Genomic DNA, 27355 nt, shown 5'->3' on the forward strand with positions numbered 1-27355 from the left:
ATAGCCCTGATAGCTTGCAGGAGTTATCCTTTTTTCAATTACATATATAAAATATACCTGTTTGAACCTGTTCTAGTATATAGTGGAAGCTCATGCCAGAATCAGTAACGAGCAGTCACTCTTGAAAATGTCATTGCTATGAAAAATAAGATATCTTTGATGTTTTAAATAGCAGATCACCTTCTCAGCATTTCTGACTTTTGCATCTTTTAATTCCTTTAATCATTATTATTATTATTATTACTGCTATTGTTATTGTTATTCATTCTTTCACCTAATTATATCATGCTTATTCTTTCCTCCCCAAGAGTCCTGTTCTAGATACTTCAGGACTGACCTTTGGCACTGTAGAAACTATTTTTCTTTCATCCAATGAAATTTTTATGCACATTTCTCTCCAAATATAAGTAGAAGGGCTATGGTGCACTATTTCACAATTTTTTATGCCCAAAAGTCAGACATGTCTTTGAAATAAGTTGAATGCAATGGAGGTACAATCAATTGAAATAAGACACTTTTTCTCACCTGCTTTTATAACTGTTTTGGGTAGGATGAATCACTTCAGATAATTCTATGCAAAGATATGATCAACACTTTCTGAAAGCGATGCTAAAAAAAGTCACATGTAATGATGAGACTCACAGTAGCTTTTAAGTAGTTTATACAGTTATCTGTACATAACTCCTACCTGACAGCAAATATGCATGAAATTCCAGATCTGAGATGGATGGCCTGCATGTAGAGCAAGGATCTCACATGGGAGGGCATCTCTGCTTATTTCTGTGCTCTCAGCTCTTGCTGTGAAAGAGGCACCTCTGTGGAAGCACAGGATCATCTGCATTTCTGCAATGCTTGTAAAATATGAGTGGATAATAAAAGTCACAACCTAGCCTACAGGCAACCCAAAAGAATTTGCAACAGTTTTACAGTTTTCCTTAACCCTAGGTACTGAATTCTGCAACCAGGAAAAACAGACTTTGACTGCATAGATACAAAACAGAGTTTTAACTGCAGAGGGCATGAAAGAGCTACTGAAGAGCAGAGTTCTTTACTTCCAAGGCATTATTACCCGCAACAAAATTTCATTCAAGTTTATTTTTTTTCCACACTAAATATCTACAATATGGCATTTTTGTTTCTAAAGATCCTCTGAGGATCCATGTGAATCCTTTCTTGCAGAAAAACACAAACATAATAAAGAACATAAATTATTAGACTCATTCTAAAGGATATTTCTTTATGATAATCATTCTGTTATCCTCGCTGAATCTAGTGGATCTCTTTTCTTACTGAGATTTCTTTCCCATTTTACTTCACATTCAAAACAGGAGTTTTTTGATTTGCATACAAGATTGTTAGTGTAGGCTGTGCTCACATTCATCTGTTTCCCACTTACTGCCATTATGCCCAGCCATTCATTAATGCTCATTTGAGTCATGGACCACATCTATCACAGTGCAGTACAGATAATATTTTATAGGTTTTTTCTGATGCTTCTAAGGTTTTTATCAAATCTGGCTTAATAATTATTAAAACAATAAATTTTTTTTAAAAAAAGGAAAAGACCCGAGGTTTTCACTAAAGTACAAAATAGAATTCAAATCAACCACTTGAATATTCATAATTTGAACACAGAATTGTTCAAATGCCCATTTCATCTGTAATTTAGGGTTTTCCGGAAAGCTGAAACGAATCTTACTCAGTGTGTGTTTTGAGAGGAATGAAAAAGGTCTGCAAAAACCACTACCAAAAATTCAGCCTGAGGCTGATACCTGTTGGCAGGAGCCGTCCCAGACAGTAACAAATGCTTTGCCATCCTCCACCCACACACCCTGATTAGCATAAATCCCCATTTTTCCATTAGCCCACATGCCAAGGGTGTTTTCCAGCCTCCTCTTGAAGGTAGTTGCGTCTTTGTTTTTCACTTTGTAGCCGACACCATGCCCAGAGTTTTTTCATCCCATCTCAACACCTTAGCTTATCACTGCTGGGAGGGAATCTGAAAAGATGGAGAGAAAAACATTGACCCTTCCTCTGCCATCAGCAGTATTTGTTGGTGGTTAACTTGGGGAAGATTTTGGATAAAATATTGATGAACACCAGCAGAGGGTGCATTGCTGCCGCTGTAATGACCATTCTTATACTGTAAGTAACCAAAAGTAACCATGGTGCTGCAAAGCTTTGGACAAATTCTGCACATTCCAAGGCTGTGGAGCTGCCTACATAAAGCTGCACAATCGGTAGCAGGATTAAAGACCAAAGTCAGTGAAGCCAGTTGCTTTAAAGATTAAGTAAAAACCAAACAACCAAGGAGAAGTAATCAGTATTTTCTGCTCTGCACTCAAGGCATTTTGCAGCTTTTCTTGAAATATCCATCATAAAAGTGCTTCTTTGATCTGCTGTAAGCAGCCACTCCCAGAAGGGGTGAGAGACACCTCGTTTCCTTCCTTCCTTTTCTTATCCTGACCTACCCGTCTGGAATGCAGTTCACCTCTGAGCATTTTCAGATTTATCATTTTCAGAGAGGTTTGCATGTCACAACACACAGCCAGGCTTCCTTTGCTGCTCACAAAGACTGCACTGACAGCCCAGGAGAGGAGCCACACCCAGCAGTGCCTGACCCTCCTGTGCTTCACCCATGGATACACGTCCTTGTCTGCCGAAGGGGCACGACACTGTCAGAGTAACACACTCTCATCTTGCCCTGAAGTTGAGTCACCGTTTAGGCAAATCTGTGATTCTGCTGCTGCAGCCCTACAAGCCTCCAGCACATCCCTTTGCAGCAGGAATTACAATGAACCTTCTCCCACAAAGGCATCTCACCTGGTGACTCTGCTGAGAGCTAGCCACTTTTTGCAGGGTTAGTTTGCAGACAGGTAACAGTTTTTCAGCTTCCTTGTCTGAATTTCTACACAGCAGCACAGCCCTAAATGCCAGAATACAGGAGAGAGGGACAAAATACAGTGTCCAAAAGAGGCCAAGTCTTTTTCTAGCCCTGCACAAAATCATTGTTTTAGGCTTATTGTGCTGTCATTGGATTCAGAGTGAGTGCTCAAGACAGACTTTAAATTCTGAACTTCAGAAGTGTCCCTATAACCCCACGTACCACAGGCCTGTGGGTACTTAAGCTGGAGTCACAACTAAATTCCAAAACATAGTGGGCATAATGAAGACCATAATGTTCCCCATAAAATGCAAAGGGAGTTGAGCACAGCATAAATACACACTTAGAACTGCAGCACAATAAAAATAATGATGATGATGATAATAATAAGCCCCTAGCATAACCAGCATGTTTATGTGTGACTTAGCTGAAGATGCCTGGAGGGAGGGGATGCCGTGCATTCTTGAGTGCACTGCAAGGAAATTTCAGTCCCACTGACTTCGGTGGGGCTTCAGTGAGGCCACGTCTCTGCTGTGGAAAGGAGCTGCTGAACACAGCGTCGTGGGGTTCCTTGCTTTTTGTCTCTGAGCAACTCCTGGCAAAACCACTGGTTACTAAGTGAAAACACACTTTTTCCAGTCACCAGGACTGTAAGCCATACCTGGATTTGGCTTTTTTTTCTTTCACTTTTTGTTGCTGTTGCCATTCTGATAGATTTGCAAATCTGGCTCCTCGACTAGGCGCTGACTTTACAAACGCTGGTTTGGCTACCGAGGCAGGGGAAGGGGAGTCTGGCCTTGGGGCGGATTGTCCCCCCTCCGTGGGATGGCTCTGCTTGCAGCCTGGCTCGGGCTGACAGGCAGCTCTCAGTGTCAGCCCAGCAGCTGCCATGCAGGAGGTCTGGCCCTGGGGCAGCTGCTGCTCATCTGCCCGCAGCTGGCAGCGGAAGTGACATCTGTTTTCAGTCCCAGCTGTGAGCGGCGCGGAGGTGCCAAAGCCCAAGCGCCTCAGTTCTCGATCCAGGAGCGAGGAAGGGTTTCTGATGCCAGACCACGGCCTGTCTTGCAAGGGAAGGGAGGGGGGATCGTCCCTTTCGACCATGGTGGGCCGGGAGGAATGGAAAAAGAGTGACAAATACAGGGAGAAAGAATAAGCAACAGAAGTAGGGGAAAGGATGGGAAAAGAGCACAGGAGAAAACAGGAATGGCTGAAATGAAAAATAAATTTGAAATTTGAAGTGACTGGTGTGAGGCACAAAAACAAAGGAGGCAGAGTAATGAAAGAGATGCAGAAGTAACAACAAAGAAAGACTCAAGAGAGAGAGTTATCTAAAATGGCTGCTGAAGAGAGAAATGCCTTGTTGAGCTGCCATCTGAAGTGCTACTGAACCTGGAGAGCATTCCTGCCTGCAGCCCTTAGCCCATTGTGCCATTCAAGGGGTCTCCCCTGCAGGTTTTGCCATCTGGTGGAGCTCTGGTATATTCTCCCTTACCTCCTTCTTCTCTATGCTATTTAAATTCACGTCACTTTTTTCTTGTCCAAGTCTCTTGCTCTCTCATTTATCTTGGTAACTGTGTTATATAATTCGGTGTTGTGGCATTTTAACTGAATTATAATTTTAGTTTCTGAGACAGGATAGGTGCAGGATGAAGGACAAGATCCATTTCAATCTAAATATTGAAAGCATACTTTAATTAACCTTAGAATAAATGTATTAAGAAATGCCACTTTGCTCCCCAGGTTTGTGTTTGCAAGAGAAGTAACTTTATCACAAAAAGTATCTTCACAGTTGGGACTGTTTCCTCAGCACAGGCGCTGAAATTGTGTTTTTTAGATCTCTAAGCTAATTGAGTATTCCTGGAAGAAATAATGAAGGAAAATGAATATTTAACAAATGCTTTACAGCCCTGTCAATCAAAATCAAGCTACACTGGGAAAAAATGCAGTGTCAGTGACTGCTTCTTTTCCTTGGTGCTTGCCAGAAGCACAAGAAAAACTGAATTCTGGTAAACAATTGGGCTGGGAAATGGGCTGAGGGAGACAGACGTCATAAAAAATTACCAGTCTGAAGCTGAAAGTGCAGGCACTGGGGCACAAAGATTTGAACCCATTTTCACTCTGCCTTTGGTATCTCACTGTAGGCACCCAGAGCAGGGCATTAGTCATCAAACTGTGTGCCTTTACAGACTATTCAAAATCAGGTGCAAATTGGATTGAGTTGGGCAGGAATAATCTTGCTGCAAACTCTGGCCTACAGGAACACTGTTAGCATCAGCCTATTCTTGAACTCCCAAACCTCCCTCAACAGCAATGAAGGGATTGTCTGCACATTGGTGGATGGTTGATAAGCTGAACTACAATTTTTCAGATCAATGTTATGGGTAAAGAGGAAGGAGATACAAAATAAAAAAACACTTTTTCAGGTCTCAAAGTGAATGTGCTTGTCTTCAGAAACAAAAGCCAAACAAAAAGCAGTGAGGAGTGGCAAGTGTCTGAGGCAGGGAGAACAGAGCAACCAAAGTGTGACCCTTCTCTGGTGGAATGACCTACAGACAGGAGAAGTTGCTGTATCTTCAGAAATTGCTAAGTGATTGGAAACTTTATGTCTTTAGAAGCTTCTCTTTGGATGGCACATAGAACAACACTGTGGGGATGATGATATTTTGATGTCACATAGAAATACAAATCTGAATACACCAAAGGCTCCATGAGATCCAAAAGATTTTTGTTCTGCAGCCTACATTAATTTTTAAGATGAGCTTAATGAAAGTTGACTCTATTATGCCACTTATTACAATAGGTAACATCTCACTTTCTTTCTCTTTGCTTTTTGGTATAGTTTTGGGGTGTTGGGGTTTTTTTGTTAATAATGCCACCATCTTCTATTCTTTTCATTTCTTCTTCAGAGTACCATCAAGCCTTTTTTTTTCAAGCTAGGTTGTCTGAAAAGCTAAACAAAAAAGACTGAATAGAAAATCTTCTACCTAACTGACTGAAGACAAAGTAATACAGATTTCAGATTTTGCATGAAGTGGGTTAGTTTCAGTATACAAATCTAATTCACTCAACTTTGCATTTGTGAAAAGCATTTCTTGGGCCACATTTTGCATTCTCTTTTCTGATGAACACTACCCAAGGAATACTAATTAGAGTGCTTAAGGAGTAAGGTAAGCAAGGCTGGCAGAGTCTGAGCTTCTATTTACTTTCTGTTATCTCTGTCCAAATGTTCAAAGCAATATGGGTGGTGACTGATTCACTAGTTAAATTCAAAACAGCATGTGTGTACAAAAGGCTGCCAAGTTTCTCATGTATACTGCTATTTGTGAGAAGCTATGCACAGACAAAAAACGATCAGCCAGTTTCTTAATTTCATTTTATATCTTTATTCCCATTGTAAGTACTAACAATCACCCAAAAACCATTTAAATTTGGTTTGGATACACAATAGCATTAATCACAGCCTAGTTTCTTTTCTTTTTTACTGCAGTTTTAGTATTTTGTGATCTGTTCTAGTAGTTCTGTTGTTGGTGTATTTGCTTCCAGCAAATTGGACTTCTCAGTCTTTGTAGATTATTTTAAAAGATTGCTAAAGATTAAAAAGCCATAATGCAATGATTAACAGTACACTAATAAAGCTTATTATCTTCCATTTAGGATTAGTACTAAGTATATTGGATGACCCAAAACTTACTTTTTCTTGTGCATTGTCTGTTCTCTTTTCAAAAATAAATCTATAAACAACTAAACAACCATAATATTTTTTTTTTTTATTACAGCACTTCACTGCGGTATCATTTTTAATTGGATTGAAATCCTCTTAGGAGATTGAGGTAAATAAAACAACCCTAAAAAATAAAAGCTCTGTTTAAGCAAATGATGTTGCACACAAACCAATGTTAATGTAGTATCACGGTGTATAAATCAGAGTGGATAGAAAACATGAAGGGTTTTATAAATTCACCTTCTTATTATTTGTGGAAAACACATCACAGATTGCATTTTTGTCTTCAAGCAAACAAGAATAACAAAATACAGTCAAAGAGACATCTTTCATCATGTCTTTTAAAAGCCTGTGGGACAAATTCCTTCATAAATTTATTAATGTAAAAGCACATTCAGAAAACTTATTTGTGAGAGCTGTCCTGTTAAATTATGAATACCAGTAATAAATTCTTTAGTTCTTCATTTATTTGTGTGCTCTGCATATGGACAGACATGAATATATGTATGAATAAAATATGCCTATTCTATAGCCATACACAGAGCTAATATGAATGCTTATGTTGTACAATGTCAGAAAAGGACAAATTATTAATCAAAGCAGAGAGAAGAAAGAAGCAAAGAAGAAAGCAGATGATGCACAAGAAATTTGTTAGTTATCTTTGCATGACTTGTGTGTGGAATAAAATGTATGCCTTGGGTATAGAACCATCAGCTGACAACTCTTTATTTTATTTTGGAATGAAGGAAGTTTGGGACCAAGATTGGCTTCTAAAATGGATTTAAACCAGAGATATAAATAGTCATGTGAAGGGAAAGGGACCAAGCAGGGAGCTTGTTATCCTAAGTTTTGTCTGAGCACCAGAGGGAGTGGAACATGGTGGGAGTAAGGGGAGGGATGCTGTTTATAGAGGGAAACTTGCTGAACTGACAGTGATAGACTGAATCAGGGACTCACTGGACAATTCTAGTGGGGATGCTTCTCCAAGACTATTCATATCAAATATGTAAGACACTAACCTAGCCCCTTCATAAATTGCAGGAGAGACAAAATCCTGGGTCTGATGCATAGGGAAAGACACGTTTTCAGGGACGCTGCTTGTATTGCTCTTAGTGGTTGTGATACCTGGAGACACTCCACATAATAACCATTCACCATTTCATCTTCCTGTCCCAATGGTCTGCACTTGACTATCAGTGCTGAGTATCTTTGAGTTCATAATGCTTGCTCTCCTTGCTGCTATTTACTACAGACCTCTGCTAACCAGCAAGAGATGAGAATTGTATTCTTATGCATGAATTAACAGACTCTTCCTATTTCAGTGGAGCTACAGGAGCTCTGAATGATGGCACACGGGCACTGGAAGAAGTGCAGCACCACGGAGGCTACAGCCAGAGCTCACTGCGTCTGGAAAACTGGGGCTTGGCACCTCCTTGTACCCATGTGTATCTTTTCTCTGATTTGAGGCTACCTTCATTCCACAGAGAACGGGCACCTGACCTTTCCAATACTTCCTGCAATTTGCATTTCTCTTTATGGCAGGAAAGCCACACTCTGTAAGGAACTCTTCACTCACTAAGAGGTATTACAGCAGCAATTTTAAAATAATTTCACATAAAGTTGAGCTGTGCTCTATCTGAAATAAAACTTAATTCATGCAGTCCTAGAGTACAACACACATACATACTTAAAGACCATTTTGCATGAATGCTTTGGTGTCCTCTGTGCACCTTTAAAATGATCAGTACCTTGAGAAACATTTCAGTATCATTCCTCACAGTATATACCCAGTGTATCTCAGAATTATTTGTATTTCCTTTTACACTTTATGCATAATATTAGACTGTATTTTAAATATCAAAAATATGCTATTAAATGATCTTAATAATAAATGGCATAAATCCAGAGTTTTCAACAAAGAATAAAATTACTTAAGACCTTTGGTGAACAGATGATGAAAACTAACATTTCCAAAACCTACACATGATTTATGGTCTTATGCTACCAGCAGCTGGCCAATAAGCTCTGGGTTTCTGTCCTTTATCAATGCCATGATAAGAGCAGCAGCAGAATTTACTGTCTCCTGAAGCAGCAAAGGGTCCTGGAACAAAGAGAAAAGGAAAAATGAGGGAGTAGGGAAAACAATGTATTTACAAAAGTGGAAAAAGTAAATATTTAAAAACCATTTTCAATTATGCCAAATTACCATATTATTGCTGAAGAAACAAAGCTATTTATTAGAAGAAGAACTTCTAAAACTTTTATTTTAAGAAAGTGCAATTTCATGGTAATAACTGTTTTCTCCAATCTTCTTGTTGCAAAACTGCTAGAATTCCATCTACTCAGAGACCACCAAAAAACTTGATTCTGTCACTGGCTTCCTAACTGAATTTTAAAATCTAAAAGGCATTAAAATTTTTGGGGTTGAAAACATGGAACAAAATACAGGATTTAATTGACTGGCAGAGTTAAAGACCTGCAACTTTAGGCACCTACTGAGTCCCATCTGTAGTCTACCAACTACTTGAATTCACAAAGGCATTCAAGCACTGTGATTTCAATGGTTTAGGTTGATTTTTGTATCAAATAACTTCAAAAAGTAGTCTGGTTTTGATAGGCAAGTATAGAAACCAACACAGGAAACAGCAATAAAATGAAACACTGATTAATTGAGCACTCCAGTTCATATTTGAAAGATTCCTGTGTCTAATTACCAAGTTTTCTTAATTGTATGGACTATAAAAGGTTGGCCTCTTGCTACCAGTAAGATTTCCATTTGTGCACTGGGGAAATAGAAATAGGTATAGTCAGGCATGGACACATCCCTGGAGTGAGAAATAGGAGAGAACAATTTCTGTGAAGCAACAGAGAAAAAGAAAGGTCTACAAAACTCTAGAGGTAGCGGGAATCTACAAAGAGAAATCAAGAGCTGTTCTCCATGGCCATGATGGATAAAACAATAGGTTTTATCCATCCATTTATTCCATGATGGAAGCAATAGATCAGGACGAGTATACAGTGGAAGAGATTATTGGACACATCAAGGAAACTCATCAGGAGAGTCCTATAACATAAGACTCACATCCATGTAAAATGTGACACAGATAGATCTTCCTGCCTTGGGTAGGAGGATGAAGCAGTTTGATTCCACATCTTTTCACCTCTTTTTCTAAGATGCTGCACAAAGGAAGAATTTGTAGAGAACACTTAAGAAATTTGGACTAACGGACAAAGAAGAAATTGTTTCCACAACTTATACAAAAACACAATATCAAAACATGTTCTTTAATAAATAAGGCAACTGCTGAAGGGACCTGCCTATTCAGCTAGCACAGAGGGGAACTGGAGACTAAGAAGTTGCAGGTGAAGAAGAAAAAACTGAATGGGAAAAGGCGTCCCTGGAACATTCTCAGTGAGGAAACAGGTCCAGTGGAGAGTCACAAAAAATGATGAGAGGGCTGGAGCACCTCCCATCCTATGAAGAAGGGTTGGGATTGTTCTGCTTGGAGAAGGGAAGGCCCTGGGGTGACCTTGTGCAGCCTTTCAGCACTTAGAGAGGGCCTACAAGAAAGATGTGGTCAGATCTTTTAGTAGGGTCTGTGGTGACAGGACAAGGGGCATGGTTTAAACTAAAATAGAGTCAATTCAGACTAGATATAGCAAAGAAAGTTTTTGTGATGGGCAGGTAAAACAATGTAACAGTTTTCTTAGGGAGGTGGTGGATACCCCTCAAGACATTCAAGGTCAGGTTGGTCAGGGCTCTGAGCCACCTGATCTAGTTGAAGATGTTCCTGCTTACTGGAGCAGGGTCTGAATAGGCAACTAACTTTCCAAGGACCTTCCAAACCAAACTATTCTATGATTCTACGATAATGCTCTTATTAACTTTTTTACTTATGTAAATGAAATTAAACATGCCAGAGATTCTAACTGGATTGAATTAGAAATAGCTAGTTTATAACTGATTTTTTTATCATTCTTGAAAAAATTATTTTTGTATTTGCCTAGCATTTTGTCATAAATATCATCAAATAATTAAATTTGTAACCTCGCAAAAGATTACACTTCTCACAAATTCATGTTATATATTTCAATATGCAGTAAAATTTTTTTATTAGAGTTCTACAAAACTGTGGCAGAATAAAAACGTTCATGACATGTGCCTTGCTCGAGTGACGCCTTTTCAGTTAAACAAGGAGTGCAGAAGGCTGCTGAGGTCCTGCTCCTTCAGAACCCTTTGTCATGGGCCAAGGGTGCAAAGGCAAACTCAGACTCCATTGCTGTGGTTCAGCAGGGCACTCAGTCCCTCTTTTCCCATGGATATGGAGTGCTGGATAAAGCACAAGGAGAGCAGAAGTCTCATGCACAACCACTCAGATGGCAAACGCTGCAGCTGCTTTCAGAATCCAGCAATGCAGCTCTTGCTATTCAGCAGTGCCAAAGCTCCTTGTGCCCTTCATCACTTTTTGTTCAGTCTATCTCAAGAAGCACTTCACAATTACAGACACTGTCTTCCAAATGGGCTTCCAGCCATATCTGAAGTTGGCTGGAGGTGTATAGTATTTTTTTTTCCATTTCACAAAAAGAAATAAAATACACCTGGCCCAGAATGCTCTTAATGTTTCTCCCAATAAATCTTTCCACATCCTCTGTTGGTTACTGGATTCACCGCACATTCCTTTGCAGTAATAAATTATTTAAGTCTCTGAACATAAAAGGAAGCAAGAGAAAGAAATTTAACTTTCACAGGAGAGATTGAAAGTGACACCCTAAGATTCCTTTAGACTGAAAAAAGCCTTTTCTAAAGCTAAATCTAAGGCTTTAGTGCTAATTTCCATGTTCTTAAGGAAAAACATGCAAAGAATTATGAGTAATATTTGGAAGGCAGGCAATGTGGCAGAATAATATGCACAGAAACCTGCATGTAGAAGTTGTCTAAAAACCACTGAAACTGACTGCTGAATTGAAATTGGTTCAAAACCAGAAACACAGTAAGTAAGCAGCACAAATTAGAACTGCAAGCTTTACAGTTACTTCACTTCTAATAATCTGATTATTAATACCATCATTATAACTCTTCAGGAAACCTACTGGCCCCTGTGTAGGATTGGTCACTCTATGTCTGTTTTTTGGAAATAACCATAAGTGTTTTTCTTTAAAGGAGTATATGTCATCTCATTTAGGAAAACTATGTAAAAATGTAATAGAAAATATATTCTTTTTTTAAATACAGTTCCAGTTGATGGTTTAACTGCCTCATGAAGTACCTACTGAGGATTTCAATGAGGCAATCCTCTGAAGTATTTATCATAGGGATTATTAATTTTAGATTTGTGCTAAAGGGTCCTTCCCAGTAACATTATCCCATTCTGATCTCAAGGTCACCCATTCACTGAAGAGTGTCCAGGACCTGGGCCCAGGAGCCAGCCTCTGAGTGCAGGAGAAATCAGTGCCACAGAAATCAAATCAAGTACGTGCTGACTTCAACTTGCTTTACTCTCACAGCCAAAGTCTCACTGGAAGGAGGTAGTGAATAACACAATGAACTGGACTCCTCCAGGAATTTCAATTTGTCTATCCTGTATCTTTCTGAGAATCAAGACTCACTCTTATGATAAGAATCATTATCGTAGTATCTCATGGTCACTGCCTGGGTATAACTTAAAACTTTTGTTCATAATTTCTAGTCATTATCACAATCACCCACCCTCAAAAAAATAAAAACCAAAAAACCCCAAACAAACAAACAAAAACAAACAAAAAACCAGAAAATAACTTAGCAAAAATTTTAGCTATTGAAAGGTAACACATTGTTCAATGACTGACGAAACAGCTAAACTATATTTTAGGTATTGTCTTGTTTCAAAATCCTGCTAGGACTCTATTTATTTTAGGCCATCACTCTGCCTGTAAGCAGTTATTTTCAACATAATTTGAACACCAGAAGCTGTTCTAAAGAAAATTTAAAAGAAATAAAATAACAGGACTTAACAACAACCCGGGAAAGGAAAATAATCCTGTGGGCCCTTATTAATTTAAAGTTAAACAAACAAGTGAACACTTCAAGTCCTCTGACTATACCCTTGAAACACTCATGGTTTTGACACTGCAATGTTATTTCTGGCAACAATGCTGATTACAGCTGATAGTGCCTACAGGGAAGCTTCAATAAGGATGCCAGGACAAACTTAATCTACCACACCTAACTCCATTGCACATACAGGCCTCCAAACTTTTTTTATATTCAATGGCATAGCACTAAATCTTTCAAAAATCTCCTTATTAGTTGCAGGAAGTCAAATAACCAAGCAGAACCACGTCCTCACATGTTTAATTGCCTGACATGTTTGCCTATATTGTAACCAGGATAAAAGCCAGGATGTCAGAGCAGGAGGATCAATACAAATCCTCCTCTCCTGCAGCCCCGAGAGCTCTCACACGTTCCTGCCCACCCACTGCTCAGCACGGCCAGTCCCAGGCACAGAGCACCCTGCAGCGCGCCAGGCAGTGCCTGCACGGCCCTGCACACACTGCTCTGAGAAAACAGGAATAGCACTTGCCCTCATTAAAGAAATCCTTTAAAAAGACTGTGACCTTTGAAGACTTGGAGGCAGTAATGACTTTAATGGATTAATAACTGAAGTTCCACATGATCAACTGGTGTGCCATGAACTCCCCTCAAACCATTGTGATATTCACTGTCTACTCATTTCATCCAGTTGACTGAAATGATTCTCCTGTAAAAAGAAAAACCACCCCCCAACCATTTCTTGGCCATTAATAAATAGAAATTTTTATTGTTTGAAAGGATTATTAACTACATTTATAAGCTAAAACCAAAACTTTTACCACTTTATATTTATGTACTTTGGAAAAAAAAGTATTCAGAAACACTGCCAATGTTAGAAACCATAAATCCACATAACAGCACTTTGATTCCAAAATAAAATATCTACTTTGTCTGTTATTAAATAGTGAAAATATTCCAATGTGACCATGTTGTGTGATGGCTGTAACTCATACTCAGAATTTATTTGATGTATAATTTCTGACTGTAGGGGTTCTCTGGTCTGCAGATTAAGACTGGGAATGGCTACAGGGACAGAGTTAAAGTTGTGTTTGGAATATGTAATCTGATATTTTACAAATGTGCATTTATTTAAGAAACTGTGAGGATATCTGAATACTTACTGACATTTGCCTTACAATTAATTTCCTTGCTTCAATCTGTTTAGGATTTCGGTTTTTTCCCCAACTGAAACTTCACATATAGGCATTTCAATGTACATATGTACTAGCTTTGTTTAAGAATAGTTTGAAAAACACACTTATCCTTTTCAGCTCAAAAAAAAGAAAGCCTCTGCAGGTATCACCTCTGTCTTGTACTGCTGAAAGAATAAACTGCTGTGTTCCATTATTTGCACTCTGTCTTGCTCTAATATTATTTGACATTCCATTAAATAAAGTTTTTTAAAACTAATAGAATTGTATAGTCCTGATTATATGGCTGACAGAAAGCCTGAGAACAGGATTTAAAGACACTGCTAAACTTAGGCAATATCAGTATGAACACAGTTATGTTTGCACCAGGAACACAAAGAGGGTCAGAGCATGTGCTGGCATGCAGGCATGCTCCTGCCCTTGCTGTTCCATTGTAAGCCTGCTCCCTGGCACAGTTTTGGCTCCTGACAGCTAACATGTTTCCAGACAATGGCTGGGCACGGTTCAGGGGACAGCACAGGCCAAGGAATGCTCCCAAGGGACAGGCTGAATGAGGCCACCCTCTTTTGGGAATGAGAATGTAGCCATATGGAGATGACGCATGCTGTGCCTTTTAGCCCTAGGACAACAGAACCATCCCTGGCCTGTTTTTCTTACCAATATGGATACAGCCTACACACCACTGGGAAGTGACACTTGAGCCTTTCTATCCCTACCAGATGCATCAAGAATACACAGAGCCACAATCAAACAGTGCCCCCCAGATTAAGGCATAAATTCCATGTTGCTACCACAGCCAAGCACTGTCATTAAAAAAACAAAAACTAACTCTGTAGACACCTTTCCCACTAAAACAGAGAAGGAGAGAGGGATGAACCACACTACAAGACAGTAACTGTGCTGTACTGCACATTCTTGCTACCTTAGGGAAAAGGCTGGAGCCAACAGAAGGAACTCATGCCCCCAGGAGAAATGGGCAGAAAAGTGCTGAAACAGCCTCTGTTCTGGGAAGCATCTTGCTAAGGACTATGACGGCTGTACAAGAGGAGCTGCTGCTAATCTAAAACTCCACAGAATGCTGCAATTTATACTAAGGCTATACCAGATCCCTCCAAAACTCACCTGACATCACATACTGAGTGTTTCATCTGCTCCAAGAGAAACTGAGTGGAGAATCTAGCCTCTAAAACCTCAACACTTGAAATGTTCTTCCTCAATTAATACTTTCAATTCAAGCAGTTGTTCTGAAGAGGGACTGAGGTTCTTCCACTACCAGAAATCAATGCCCTAACATGGTTTGTTGTTTAATCATACCAGGAGGAATTCATCTGTAGATTCACAAAGAAGCATTTTTCCCCCCTCAAGATATGTACTGGCATGCATCTACACATTAAAGAAACCTCCATTTCTGTAATAGTACAAATTATCTGAGGTCTCCTTTCTTCTTAAAATGCTTCCACATCACATTTTTAATCCATTTGCCAAAGGATCTATTGATAAGTGTCATCTCATACATGATATCAATGCAACAATTTATCTCAATAAGGAGATAGCTATGCAGATCATTCTAAAAGATTAGGAAAGTATTTCTGTGGATATTTTTAGGTTTTCTTTCAAGTAATACATAAGTAATTAAGGTAGCACTTGAGTTCAGGTAGGTAGCTGGGATCAAAATTACTAGAGCAGGTTCATAATTGAACGTCTGTACACACAGCCTTCCTTTCTGAACTAAGAAAATGCAATTAATTTTTCATTAGTGGATACTCCTCAAAATAGAAATAATTTTGAAATCTAGATACTGAGGATGCAATGAGGATTGGAAAAAAGTGAGTGGCACAGGAAGAACCAAGCTGTCACTGTGCTTATGAAGTTTAGCAAACCACTTAATTAGTGAACTCTGATAGATCTGAGTTAATTCCCTGTAGTTAAATGGGCATACATTCACGATAATCAAGCCAAATCTGGATAAATTGTGCATAAATACTGTACTGTAACTCTCTCTCACACTTTTGATCAGCCATGTGTCTTATAGCTTATACAAAGAAATTGGAGAGCCATCAAAATTTAAAATGTGTGAATCTACTGAGAACAAACAAATATTTTAAATCTCTGGAGTCTGTGAGGATTAAGTCTCTGGTGCTTTTGCTTTTATCTTTTCATGTAAGATTCACAGATTTAAACCTGAAGATAAACATTACTCATTTGTTAAAAATAAAAAAAGTCCAACAAAACAGCACAAGCAAATAAACAAACTAACAAAAACTCAAATAGGATTCCTTTCTTTAGTATGACAAGAATAGACAGATTCACCCTAGACCAGCAGGTTTAAAACAGCTCCATTATCTGCATATTCTACAGCATGTAAGTGGCCAGGATTCAGTTCCTTCCTTCAGTTCTCCAATCTTTTTTTCCCCCTGTAAAAAGCACTGCTTGCGTGATCATGCCGAATGATCAATAAAAATTCCTGGACCAAAAAAATTCTGTGAAGAGCTTGTTATGAAGAACACTTTCAGTACATTCAATCACTGCATCTTAGGCAAGAGTTTTCATTCAGCACTTAGCCACTATCTGATGGAAGCTCTTTACAAGAGTGAGTGTGCCAGCAGTGACAGCACAATGCCTGTGAATCATCTTGCCCTCTAAGTTGCTCCAAAAGCTACCTAATCCTTGAGCTAGCAGCAGGTCTGCCACCTGTATGGGACTGGTACAAAAGTACTGGCAGAAATAGGCCATTTAACAGATGTGGCTGTCTGCAAAACTATATTATGTGTTTGAGGTTTCTTAAAGGTGGTCTCTTAATACAGTATGTTACCAAATATGAAATATTAATATTAACATAATATGTATTCATGTTAATATATGTTACTGTGCTACCCACAGGGTCTGTGAGGTGTCTCTCTGGTAACCTTGCAAAAAACAACACCATCAGGGTTTTTAAGGGGAAGGAAAAAATTATTCTTGTCATCAGTACAGGAAAGTTGAAATGTTCCAGAGGCACAGGAACCTTGCTTTCTGCTCTGAAAAACTTGCTCACTGTGACTTGCTGAAAACCTAAGACTTGTCTGAAGTCGACTGAAGCTGTAGCAAGTCACTCCTCTGTTTTCAGAAAGTTGTGGATCAATTCAATAGCACTAATAAATTCAAGTGGAAGTAGGATTTTAGCCTTCCACACAGCAGCAGGACATAGAATCACAGAATATCCTCAGCTGAAAGGGACCCACAAGGATCATTGAAGTCCCAACTCCTGGGCCTGCACAGGACAGCTCCAAAAATCACTCCACGGGCCTGAGAACATTTTCCAAACACTTCTTGAACTCTGCCAGGCTTGGTACTGTCACTACTTCCCTGAGGAGCCTGTCTAAGTTCCCAGCCACCCTCTGGGTGAAGAACCTTTTCCTGTTATCCAACCTAAATCTCCCCTGACACAGCTTCATGCCATTACTTGGGTCTGTCACTGGTCACCAGAGAGAAGAGATCAGTGCCTGCTCCTGCACTTCCCTTGTGAAGAAGTTATAACAGCATTCCCCTCAGAGTGTTTGTGTCATGAGTTATCTGCTGTCGTGTCCGCTGTGAGAGTCCATCAATACTTCATTGGCTACAGCACGGAGTTTTGCAGCTAGCCAGGAATACAGAGCAGACCCACCACAGAAAAAATGAGTTAACAGGTGCTGGCCTCCTGCAAAACATAACATCCTCATCACACAAATCATTCACAGACCACTGCACTTCTCCAGGCACCAAGCAAAGATGGAGCAGCTACGGATCTGTACGACTGCATTTGACATATGGGGGCTGGTAGCAGAGCAAAAGCAGCTCAGCACAGCTTAGCTGGCTTTCTCCTATTACAAACAGAGAAATGCAGCAGTTTCAAGCTCTGTTTCACTTGATGACTGTTGTTTTAGCCCTAGCTGGCAATGAGAAGGAAGGCAAAAATGAGATTGTAGAGAAGACAAAGAGAAGTGGTAGGGGAGCAAGTCAGAAGGGAAAATCACCGTTAAAAGTTTTAATAGACAACTATCTCACCCTGAAAATATTTTTAAAAACCCACTGCTAAAGATCAGGTGAGATTATATCAATGTCAGAGGCTCTGACAGATAACTGTGCCATATACTGCAGGTGAAATCAGTAATTTAAAAAAATCTTCAAAGAAGCACAGAGGACATTTCTACCCAGTGAGATCTGGGGTCGTCAGTGTAACTGTATTACAAAAGAAAAATAATAAATTACAAAAAAATTCCAAAAACTACCTATTGGGAATAGAGGAAACAATACAGCACTTCTTCAATAAACTTCTAGCACAAGCAAAAAGTACATATTTAGGGTATATTCAACAGAGAGGTTTTTCCTTTCTATTAGATTAGGTTATTAGAGGTTTTTCCTTTCTATACCATATTGCATTGACAACATTGATTGGTTTTGTCACTTTTCAAGAAAATAATTAACACAGTAGTTCACAAACATCTAAGTTGATAACATTGTACAAGACATGAAATGCTTTCACTATCACAGATTACAGAACTTGGCATACAAATGTGCTGCAACAGTTTCATATACTTTGTGACATACAATTTGTGATTGTGACTAGCAGGGTTATATAAAAAGACTGGACAACTTTTAATTAATGACAAAATTGTAAGGTTTTTGGAAAGAATGAGTGATGCATTTGAATTTCCTGGGGGGATGCTAAAAATCAGTGCAGAGGAAATGTGAGCTTTTTTTTTTCCCTTTCTTCCAGTCTAAAGCACATTTTTCTTCCCTTCTATAAGTGCTAACTTTATATGTAATATAAGCATAACAGACATTCAGCTCTCCAAAATAAGAAGAGGCATGTGTCCATTCAGTCTTTAAAATCTTCATTATACAACTCCTAAAGACTGTGAATAATCTGAAATACAAGCACACGGCTGCAGTAACGAATTGATTGGAAACATTCCTTTTGATTACAGATATTTTATTTGAGATGGCTCAGAAAAACCATATGGCCTTCTAAAAAGCAACAACAACAGAAATTCTTCTTTGGGGAAAGAAGTAAACAAAACCCAAGAGATACTGAGGGACAAAGTATGCGTAGACATGTGCTGGGCTATTGTTCACATCCAGCCCTGTGGCTTCCAAACTTTTAGGATGATAAAATCAGTTCAGTGGGGTAAAGGCCACATTCCAATCTTGGTTACAGAAATACAAACCAAAAGCAATGACAGTATTACAAGCCTGGTTACTTTGCAGTTGCAGAGACTGAATTTCAATTTTAAACTCTGTATTTTGCTACAGGAGATCTAATATGCAATTTGTTTTAAACTGTTCTCTCAAAATTTCAAAAGCAGCTTTAAAGTGACTCAGATGTCAGTGTTTTGGGCAGCAAGACACAGTGAGAGGGAGTGACTGTTCAGAAGCTCACTGTTAATCGTTTGATATCACAGATTTCCCTAATTTGATACTCTTAATTGAATCTAGCTAGTTGCCTACAAAGTGGCTCTCAAGTTGCATCATCTCATCATTCTGTGAGGAGAGATTGATTGCAGCATAAATCATAAAAACTTTGTGTACAAGTTACACACTGAAATATACAAACATCTTTGAATCACACCTGAATGTCCATCCTACAGCTTTCATCACTCAGATTCTACTTCTCTGACTACATGTCTGTGATGTTAAGGCATAGTTTATGTCCATCTCTGTATTTTCCTGTCTGTAACTGAGGCTCTACACCCTGCTGGAATGCAAAAATATAAATTCCTTGCAATTCAAGACTTTCATGTAAGGCCAAGCAAGTTTACATTTAACAGAAGAACACAAACTACATGAAAAAACTCAAACAAAAAAAAAAAAAAAAAACCAAAAAAAACCCCAAAAACAACGAAAAAAACCAACACAGGGTGATGAAAAAGCATCCAGAAATGAGACAAAAGTTACAAGGACATGAGGTGACATCTCTCCTTGGAGAGTAAAAGGAGAGGAGTCAGCAGGGGTAAAACAAGTTACAACAGAATTTAGTAATAACATTTATTCCCTTTGTCTCTCACACCAATATTAGGTTTTAACACATCAATTTTGCAGTAATTCTGATTGTTCTCAACATTCTTTTGCACAAAACACAAACTTGTTCCAGCTGCAAAGCAGTCTTCACACAGTGAATGTCATAAGCAGAAAAGGAACTTAAATTTCTTGCAAGGATGAGTGATTCCATAAGCAAAGTACCTCAAAGCACAGGTATGCTCAAAGACACTCAAAACTGCTGTGAATGGAGAAAGTGCATTTGCACTCTATTGTTTTCCTTGAGGTATTTTACCTACACAATGTTTACCTACTCACTTAAGACAGGACAATTTATCTGACCAGCACTCTAGGACATGAGCTGAATGAATCCCTACTCAGAAGGCACAAGGAAATAATAATAATAATAACTTCTGAAAATGTTGATCCAAACTCTCAGTTTCTCTATTCTTTATTTCTTTGTCATCCTTAGTCCATAGTCTAAAGTCAGTGCAAATAGAGCATCTGTCCTTTACTTAAAGTTTTCAGCTAAGCAACAGTGGGAGCATATGAATTTTGAATGATTAATCCTAGAGGAAGGATGAGTCTTAAAATCTGGTGTGAGCAGAGGTTCAGAGAGCAGCAGTGACCAGTCTGCACCTAATCCAACAGACGGGGCAGGAAAGTATAAAAACACACTCGGAAACCACTGTGGTAAAGTGCTCTGTTTTCAGTGGGTAGCCAAGAGGAATGGCGAACACCCGACACTCTCTCTTCCCAAGGAAGTGTGGATGGATGTAAAGCCATTTGCTCTCTACAACTCCCTGAGAGGATGATGCAGCCAAGTGGGGGTCAGACTCAGGCAACCAGTAACAGGACAAAGAGGAAATGGCCTCAAGTTGCATCAGGGGAGGTGCAGGTTGGAAATCAGGAATAAAATTTTAACAACAGTTAAGCACTGGAACAGGCTACCCAGGGAAGTGGTAGAGTCACCATCCTTGGAAGTATTAAAAAAAATTATTAGATGTGGCACTTCGCAATATGATTTAGTGGGAACTGTGGTATTCTATCAAAGGTGGAACTTAATGAACTTGGAGGTCTTCTCCAACCTTAATGCTCCTGCTTTGATGGCTACTCTGAGTCTCACCCCCACCTGATCATCTTTCTACTGTTAAATCAAATGGAGGACTCTCTCCTGCCATAGCTACTGATTAAACCATGGCACAGCTGGAGGGTAAATAGCCAGTTTCCATAAAAACCCCTTGAGTGAAGCCCAGTGATAGGCAGGCAGAAAAGAGCACATAACTTGCCTTGCAGCAAAACCACGGCAAACAGATAAAGCAGTTAGTAGCATTCCTCAGGGTTCACCAGTAAATCCTTATCCTTCAACTCATAATGTATAATCCTTATAGCTGTAAAGGGACAGATGTGCTTGCCTGTAGATTCTAGTTTTCTCTTAGGCTATGAGGGTCCAGCTACACCACAAAGATAGAGCTCACAGATGTTCTTTTACATAAAAATCAGTTTGCCAAGACAGAATTCTCTCTCTTTCTGCCAACAAGTATCAGCCCAAATCACATAACACAATAGCCTGTCTATACACAAACAAAAGCACTCAAAATGAAAATATATCCAAGTGGTAAAATTAGTAAAATAAAAAAAAATATTGTGCTTTTAGAAGAAATGCTATTTTAAAGATTTTAAAAGAAACAGAAAGAAATAGAATAAAATAAGAATAAAAAGGGGATGAGTCTTGTTTTAGCAGATAGATTAATTTCACCCTATAATTAAGATATTCTATTAAAAATAAGGCATATTAAATATTTTATTAGCTATGAACACATATGTTTTTATGGGATTATCATTCAGTGTTAATCGTCTTCTTCGGGTATGTTGTATCTTGAGTTGCATAACAGAAGAGACTAAGAGACCTTTTACACTTTCAATTAAACTGTTACCAAAGTTTCCTTTCAAAAATTCTAAAACCATCTTGTGCCTACTTGCAACTTAAAATATGTCTGTGACTAGCTGCACAGGCAAGTTTGGTTCTCCCTAGTACCTTCTGTACTAGGCATTGAAGAAACTATCTATAGAAGTTTCCAAGGGCATGATTAAACATGATATGTAAGAGTTTATCACATCACTCAGTCTTTACTTTAAAATGTGGGTCATCCAAAGCTAATTGAAATGCATGGGCTGAACAAGTGACCAATGTTATTTTCACAGTGATGGATAGCATTAATATTTTTCATAAGAAAATGGACTTCCATTTTTCCAAAATAGTAAGGTAGAAGAGGTGATATTGTAGACTCTTGTAGACTACCTGCACGTGAAATGGTTTTTTTAACTTTCCCTATAAAAATTGAATATTCATCTAAATTGCTGTTGCCACTATTTAGAAGTGATGCAAGAATCATGATTATCATGAGACTTGTATAATTCACTTGCAAAATGTCTAAAGTATTTTAAAATATGCTAATTTTGAACAATATTTAAAACAAACTGAAGAATAACTTAGAGGGTTTAACAAAATTGTTGGCTTATTCTCTGAATAGAACAGTCAAAAATGAAAGCAAACAGAACACTAAGTAGCCTCCAATCTCATAGCAAAAATCTTGATAGCATCTAACCATTACAGTTCCTGGATATAATACTGCTGAGGAATTTTAAACTCCTTTTAAAAAGTCAATACTTTTTTTTAATAGAAACTGCATAACAATTACAACATTTATGTTTAAGGGAAATGTAGTGGCTTAATTTTGCAGAGTTCTGGTCTCGGTATCCACAGTTACCGAGGAAATAATACTTATGAAAAGGTCAGTTAGTCAAGTGGGAACACTGGATGGCACAGATATGAATCCCAGCACTCACCCTGTGAGCTCAGTTATGAGAGCCTGCAGAGTTATTATGTCATAGATTTATTTGGTAAAAAAGGAAAGGAATGTAGCTCTGTTTAAGCCTTATCCAGCATTAAAAACCAGTTCTGCTGTTCAAATAATTTAGGTGTTAGTTCCAACTAGAAAGCACAACTTTTACTTTTTCTCTTACTTTGACTCACTTTTATCTTTTTTTCCTTCCAGCTTCAGTATTTGCTTCCAAATTCACAGCTGCATTTAGCAGCGCATGTATCCTTTTACATGGACACTGATTTCACATTGTTCATCTCCTCAGCCTGTATTGATTAGATAAATGTGTGGTTTGGCTTTTCATGGACATGCTTTAAAAGTTTCCTCTGGACAAAAGAAGTAATCTCAGACTCCATTTCCACTAAATCCTCTCTTGATTCAATATCTCTTTTGTCTTCAACAAACTGTATTCCCTTGTGCCCGCTCTTGGCCTCAGTTTTTACCCTGCAGGTTCTGCTTCCATAAATCTGCTGCCCATTCAGTCAGCAGAATTATGTCTGCAGCAGTACAGACGTGCCACAGCCTCTTCTCTTGACACTCCAGCTTGTCCTCAGTCACAATGTCCCCTTCACAATAACTGCTGAGATTCTCTTTCCATTACTTACTTGAAGCTTACCTGGTAAGAACTTCAACTTTTGCTGCTCAAAATGAGATTCCATTCTCCCAGTCAAACAACTCCAACAGCAACATATTCCCTTCAAGGTCCATTAGGAAAACACAGGCTTCTTTTGCTTTAGTTTGTTTGTGGACTTGTTCCAGTCCAAAGACCAGATTTAAAAATCCTTTCTAAGTTACTGCATTTTGACTATTTTGAACAGGTTTCTGTATAACCAGATCAGACACTAGCAGAAAGGATTTCCTGAACTGTTTAGGCTAATTTTCACCTAAAAAATATTCTTGTGTCCATGCATCAGTGATTTACTCTTCCTATAACAGTGATGGTGCAGCACACATTTTTACACTATATAAACTAGACAATATTATAGAAACATGTAAGAGAAAAAACTTCCTGTCTTCCACTTCCCTGATTTTTTTTCCAAATATTTGCTCTCTTACCAATATCCTGGACAATATAAGCAATGAGTTCCATAATCTAAACTTTCAAGACAAAGGTCTTAGTTTTACAGAGAGAATCATTAAGTTCAAACTCACTACTGAAATCTTTTTCAGTGGCAATTCATATATATGCCAAGAGTATTATTCTTATTGAGAGTAAATTATCTGACTTATTCTTCCTTTTAAGTTTTTCAATATACTTTTATAGGATTCTGAGGATGGAAATTTGAAGTGTCAATTTTAATTTGTGTGTATTTCTTCATGACCAATCTCAAAGCTTTATGAATGTACACTAGAATTAATTTGTTCCAACAAACTTTAAAATAAAAAGGGCGTTGTACAAAATGATAATAAATATCAGTTAGGGGCATTATAATTTTGCAATGACATTTAAAATTATTAATCAGGAAATCTCTAAACATCAACCTAAATATCAGAAAAAACATATTTTAAAATTCAGAGCTATTTATAAATTGTAAATATGCCAAAAATCATCTTTCCCAAAGCACTTCTAGATTAATTCCACCTCATTAGGATGCATTTAGGGAAATAATAAACTTAAAAGCATTGTATATGAATCCTTGTTTCTGCAACTACCATCATACTAAGTAAACAAATCACAGAGTCATCAAGGCTGGAAGAGAACTTCAAGACCAGCAAGCCCAACCATCAGCCCAGCACCAGCAGAATCATCCCTAAGCCATATCCTCATGTGCCACATCCAGACACCTCTTGAACACTTCCAGAGAGTGTGACTCCACCATTTCCCTGGGCAACTTATTCCAAAGCCTGACCACTCTTTCAGTGAAACATTTTCTTTTCTAATATTTAAATATGTAACAATCAAATTCATATTCTGGAGTCAGTAAATACCAGGAGCTCAAATCCAAATCAGTAAGTAGAAGCAATCCTTTATTGTGCTTAATTGATAATGTTCTGAGAAATCTGCCATGGACCCCAGACAATTTTCTGTGTCCTTGTGTTGGCCACTGTGACGTTATATTCTGCTTTGACTTTGGTATGTGCTTAAAGGAACCAATACTGTATTTACACAATAGATAATACATAAACTGTAATAAGTTATGACAAGCATTGTATTTCAAGACAATTATAATTTGCCTCTAGTAGATTTATAAGGCATGGAACTAAATACCTATTGAGTTTTACCACCCAAGAAGTACTGTTTTGGACTGAAATGCCTGGATTATATTACTGATATAAAATGGAAAATAAACATCAAAATAAGGAAACAAGAAATAGACTGAATCATGTCATTGCACACCAGTTCCAGGACATTAATTTTATCAAGAAGACTGAAGCTACTTATAAAAGCAATTGCTATCAGTTACTTTTCAATTTCTTAAAAGTGTTAGGCAAAGAGAAATACAGTTCAGATGAAAAGAACTAGAAAAGTCTGATAAGCAGCATTACAAAGCAGAAGAATTGTATGATTGTGAGATTCTGCCTGCACCCACTGTTTACAGTTAAATATCATCTGATTTGATAACTTAGAATCTGAAAATAATACATTTTTAAAGTTCAGATATAAAGAATAGCACTCATTCATGAACAAACAGTCAAAATTCAAGAAGCTTAATTGCTTGCATTCATTAAAAAAGACAGTACATGAATCCTTGTATTTAAGTCAGGTAATTCAGACTGCTGTGTCACTTGCAACTGCACTTAAGGTTTGTAAGTTGTGGAATCTTGTAAAGTTAATTTTGGAATCAGTTCCTTTTCTTGAAAGAACAGCAAAAACATAAAAAGCATCACAAATCACCAGAACAGATTAGTTAGCTACTGCCCAGGTTGCCAGTCCCACCTTATGTAGAGACACATCCAAGATTCAACATCAGCAGATCACCAAGACTTGGTTTTGTTTATTTCTCTGGATGGAGCCACGTCCCAGCAGAGGCTGTGGGGAATAACAAACTCCCTCAGCCTTACAGTGGGTAGATATGTACTTTCTGATATCACACATAACAAACACCATGTACTTCAGCTGCAATAACTGAGGATGGCTTCTGGCCACTGCATTGCAAGGTTCTGATGGCATCCCAAGAACAGCATCTTTCTTGGAAAGGTGTGAAAATGGCTGATATGAATTGTTCATTTGTCACAAATTTATCCATGGTGTACTTAATCTGGGATTCTAAATCTCATTGGCTTTAAGACAAAGCATTATTGACAATTATCTGTACCTCAGATACAGTTAAAATCATTCTTCATAAAACATGTAAAATGCATACCTTTGTTTCTACTATAAAAAATTTCAATTACATCTTCAAATGCCAGCCATCAGAAGCAGAAATCAGCATGAATAATGTGTTCACCCAAAGTATATTTTGTCCACTTCTGCTATCTGTGTATTGCTTTCACTCTTTGGCAAATTCTGCTTTTCAGCTGTAGCTTCAGACATTACATGAAAAGTAAAGAATGAAGACCAGAAGGTGTAACACTATTGTGAAGCTTAAATGAGCAAACTATAGAATTCCATTACATAAATAAAAGCAGGAATCAGATTCCAAAGGCAATGTAAGAAAGGTGAGGAATTTGGCTTGTATATGGGTCAGAGTGTTTTTAAAATGTCCTTTTGTACAACATTAACAGTTCTGAGTGCTTACAGGGATGAAAAAGGGATGTAGCTACAAAAACTTTAAATTTGGACAACCAGATTGACACAATCCACAAAAAAGTCAGAATTACAAAACTAGGCAATGGGAGAACAGCTTTTAACATAGCTAGTAAAATTCACTGCTACATCAGATGAGAGAATCCAAAAATATATTAGAATTAAACACAGATTCACAGAAAAACTTCATTATTTTCAATAGATCTTGGACAGGAAAAGGATGAGTGAGTTCAGAAGTATAATTTTCAAAATCCAACAATACCTGCAAGTCAAGTAGTTGATGTGTTTGACACTATGCTCCTGATATATTCTGCTTTTGGAAAAGCCAAACTGCTAAAACACAGAATCACTAAACCTAAAAAATCTATAAAACTCTCTGTATTAACTTGTCTGACTTACTCTACTCTAACATTACCTCCAATAAAGTGGATGGCTAAATCAGGAAGCTTCTTCCCCTCACGCCCCTTCAAAGATATAAATGAAACTCTCCTTTCCTACACAGTGATTCAGATCAGGAGCCTATCACCTACCATTTATTTAGATATCATAGCTGGATGTAATAATCAAATAATCCATAATATGAAAAGAAATTATTTTCTCCTTTTAACATTCCATAGAGAACTTTGCATTTGTGAGAAAATCTCATCTAGCAGAGAAAAATTTTTGTGTGGAAGAGGGGCATTTTAAAAAAATCTATTCTAAAGGCAAATATGCCCTGATGTATATAAGCAGCAAAACACCAAACTAAGTCCCACAGATTCTTATTTCTCATAAATGCTGCACTTTGTCTGTTGTGATAACTTATGAAGTTATTACTTAAATAGTCACTGAAAATAAAAGCTATATATTGTAAAAAATATTGTTTCATAATAGAAATATATGTAATTCTGTGCCTGCATTAGCTGTCAGTCATGAACTGAAAATTACAACAGAACTTGATAGAATTAAATTCCTATAAATGG

At 38.0% G+C, this 27355-nt stretch overlaps 1 protein-coding gene across 1 annotated transcript in view; it reads right to left on the reverse strand.

The window, feature by feature from the left end:
- Positions 1–6243: 6243 nt before the first annotated feature.
- CRPPA (CDP-L-ribitol pyrophosphorylase A) overlaps positions 6244–27355 on the reverse strand; it is a 106646-nt gene continuing 85534 nt past the window's right edge. Inside the window, exon 10 of the mRNA XM_063152433.1 lies at positions 6244–8706. Coding sequence (XP_063008503.1) covers positions 8602–8706 — 105 coding nt within the window. The 3' untranslated portion in view covers positions 6244–8601. The remainder of the gene's footprint in view (positions 8707–27355) is intronic.

The sequence above is a fragment of the Melospiza melodia genome, chromosome 1, assembly GCF_035770615.1.
Source record: "Melospiza melodia melodia isolate bMelMel2 chromosome 1, bMelMel2.pri, whole genome shotgun sequence".
In the NCBI taxonomy this organism is placed as follows: Eukaryota; Metazoa; Chordata; class Aves; order Passeriformes; family Passerellidae; genus Melospiza; species Melospiza melodia.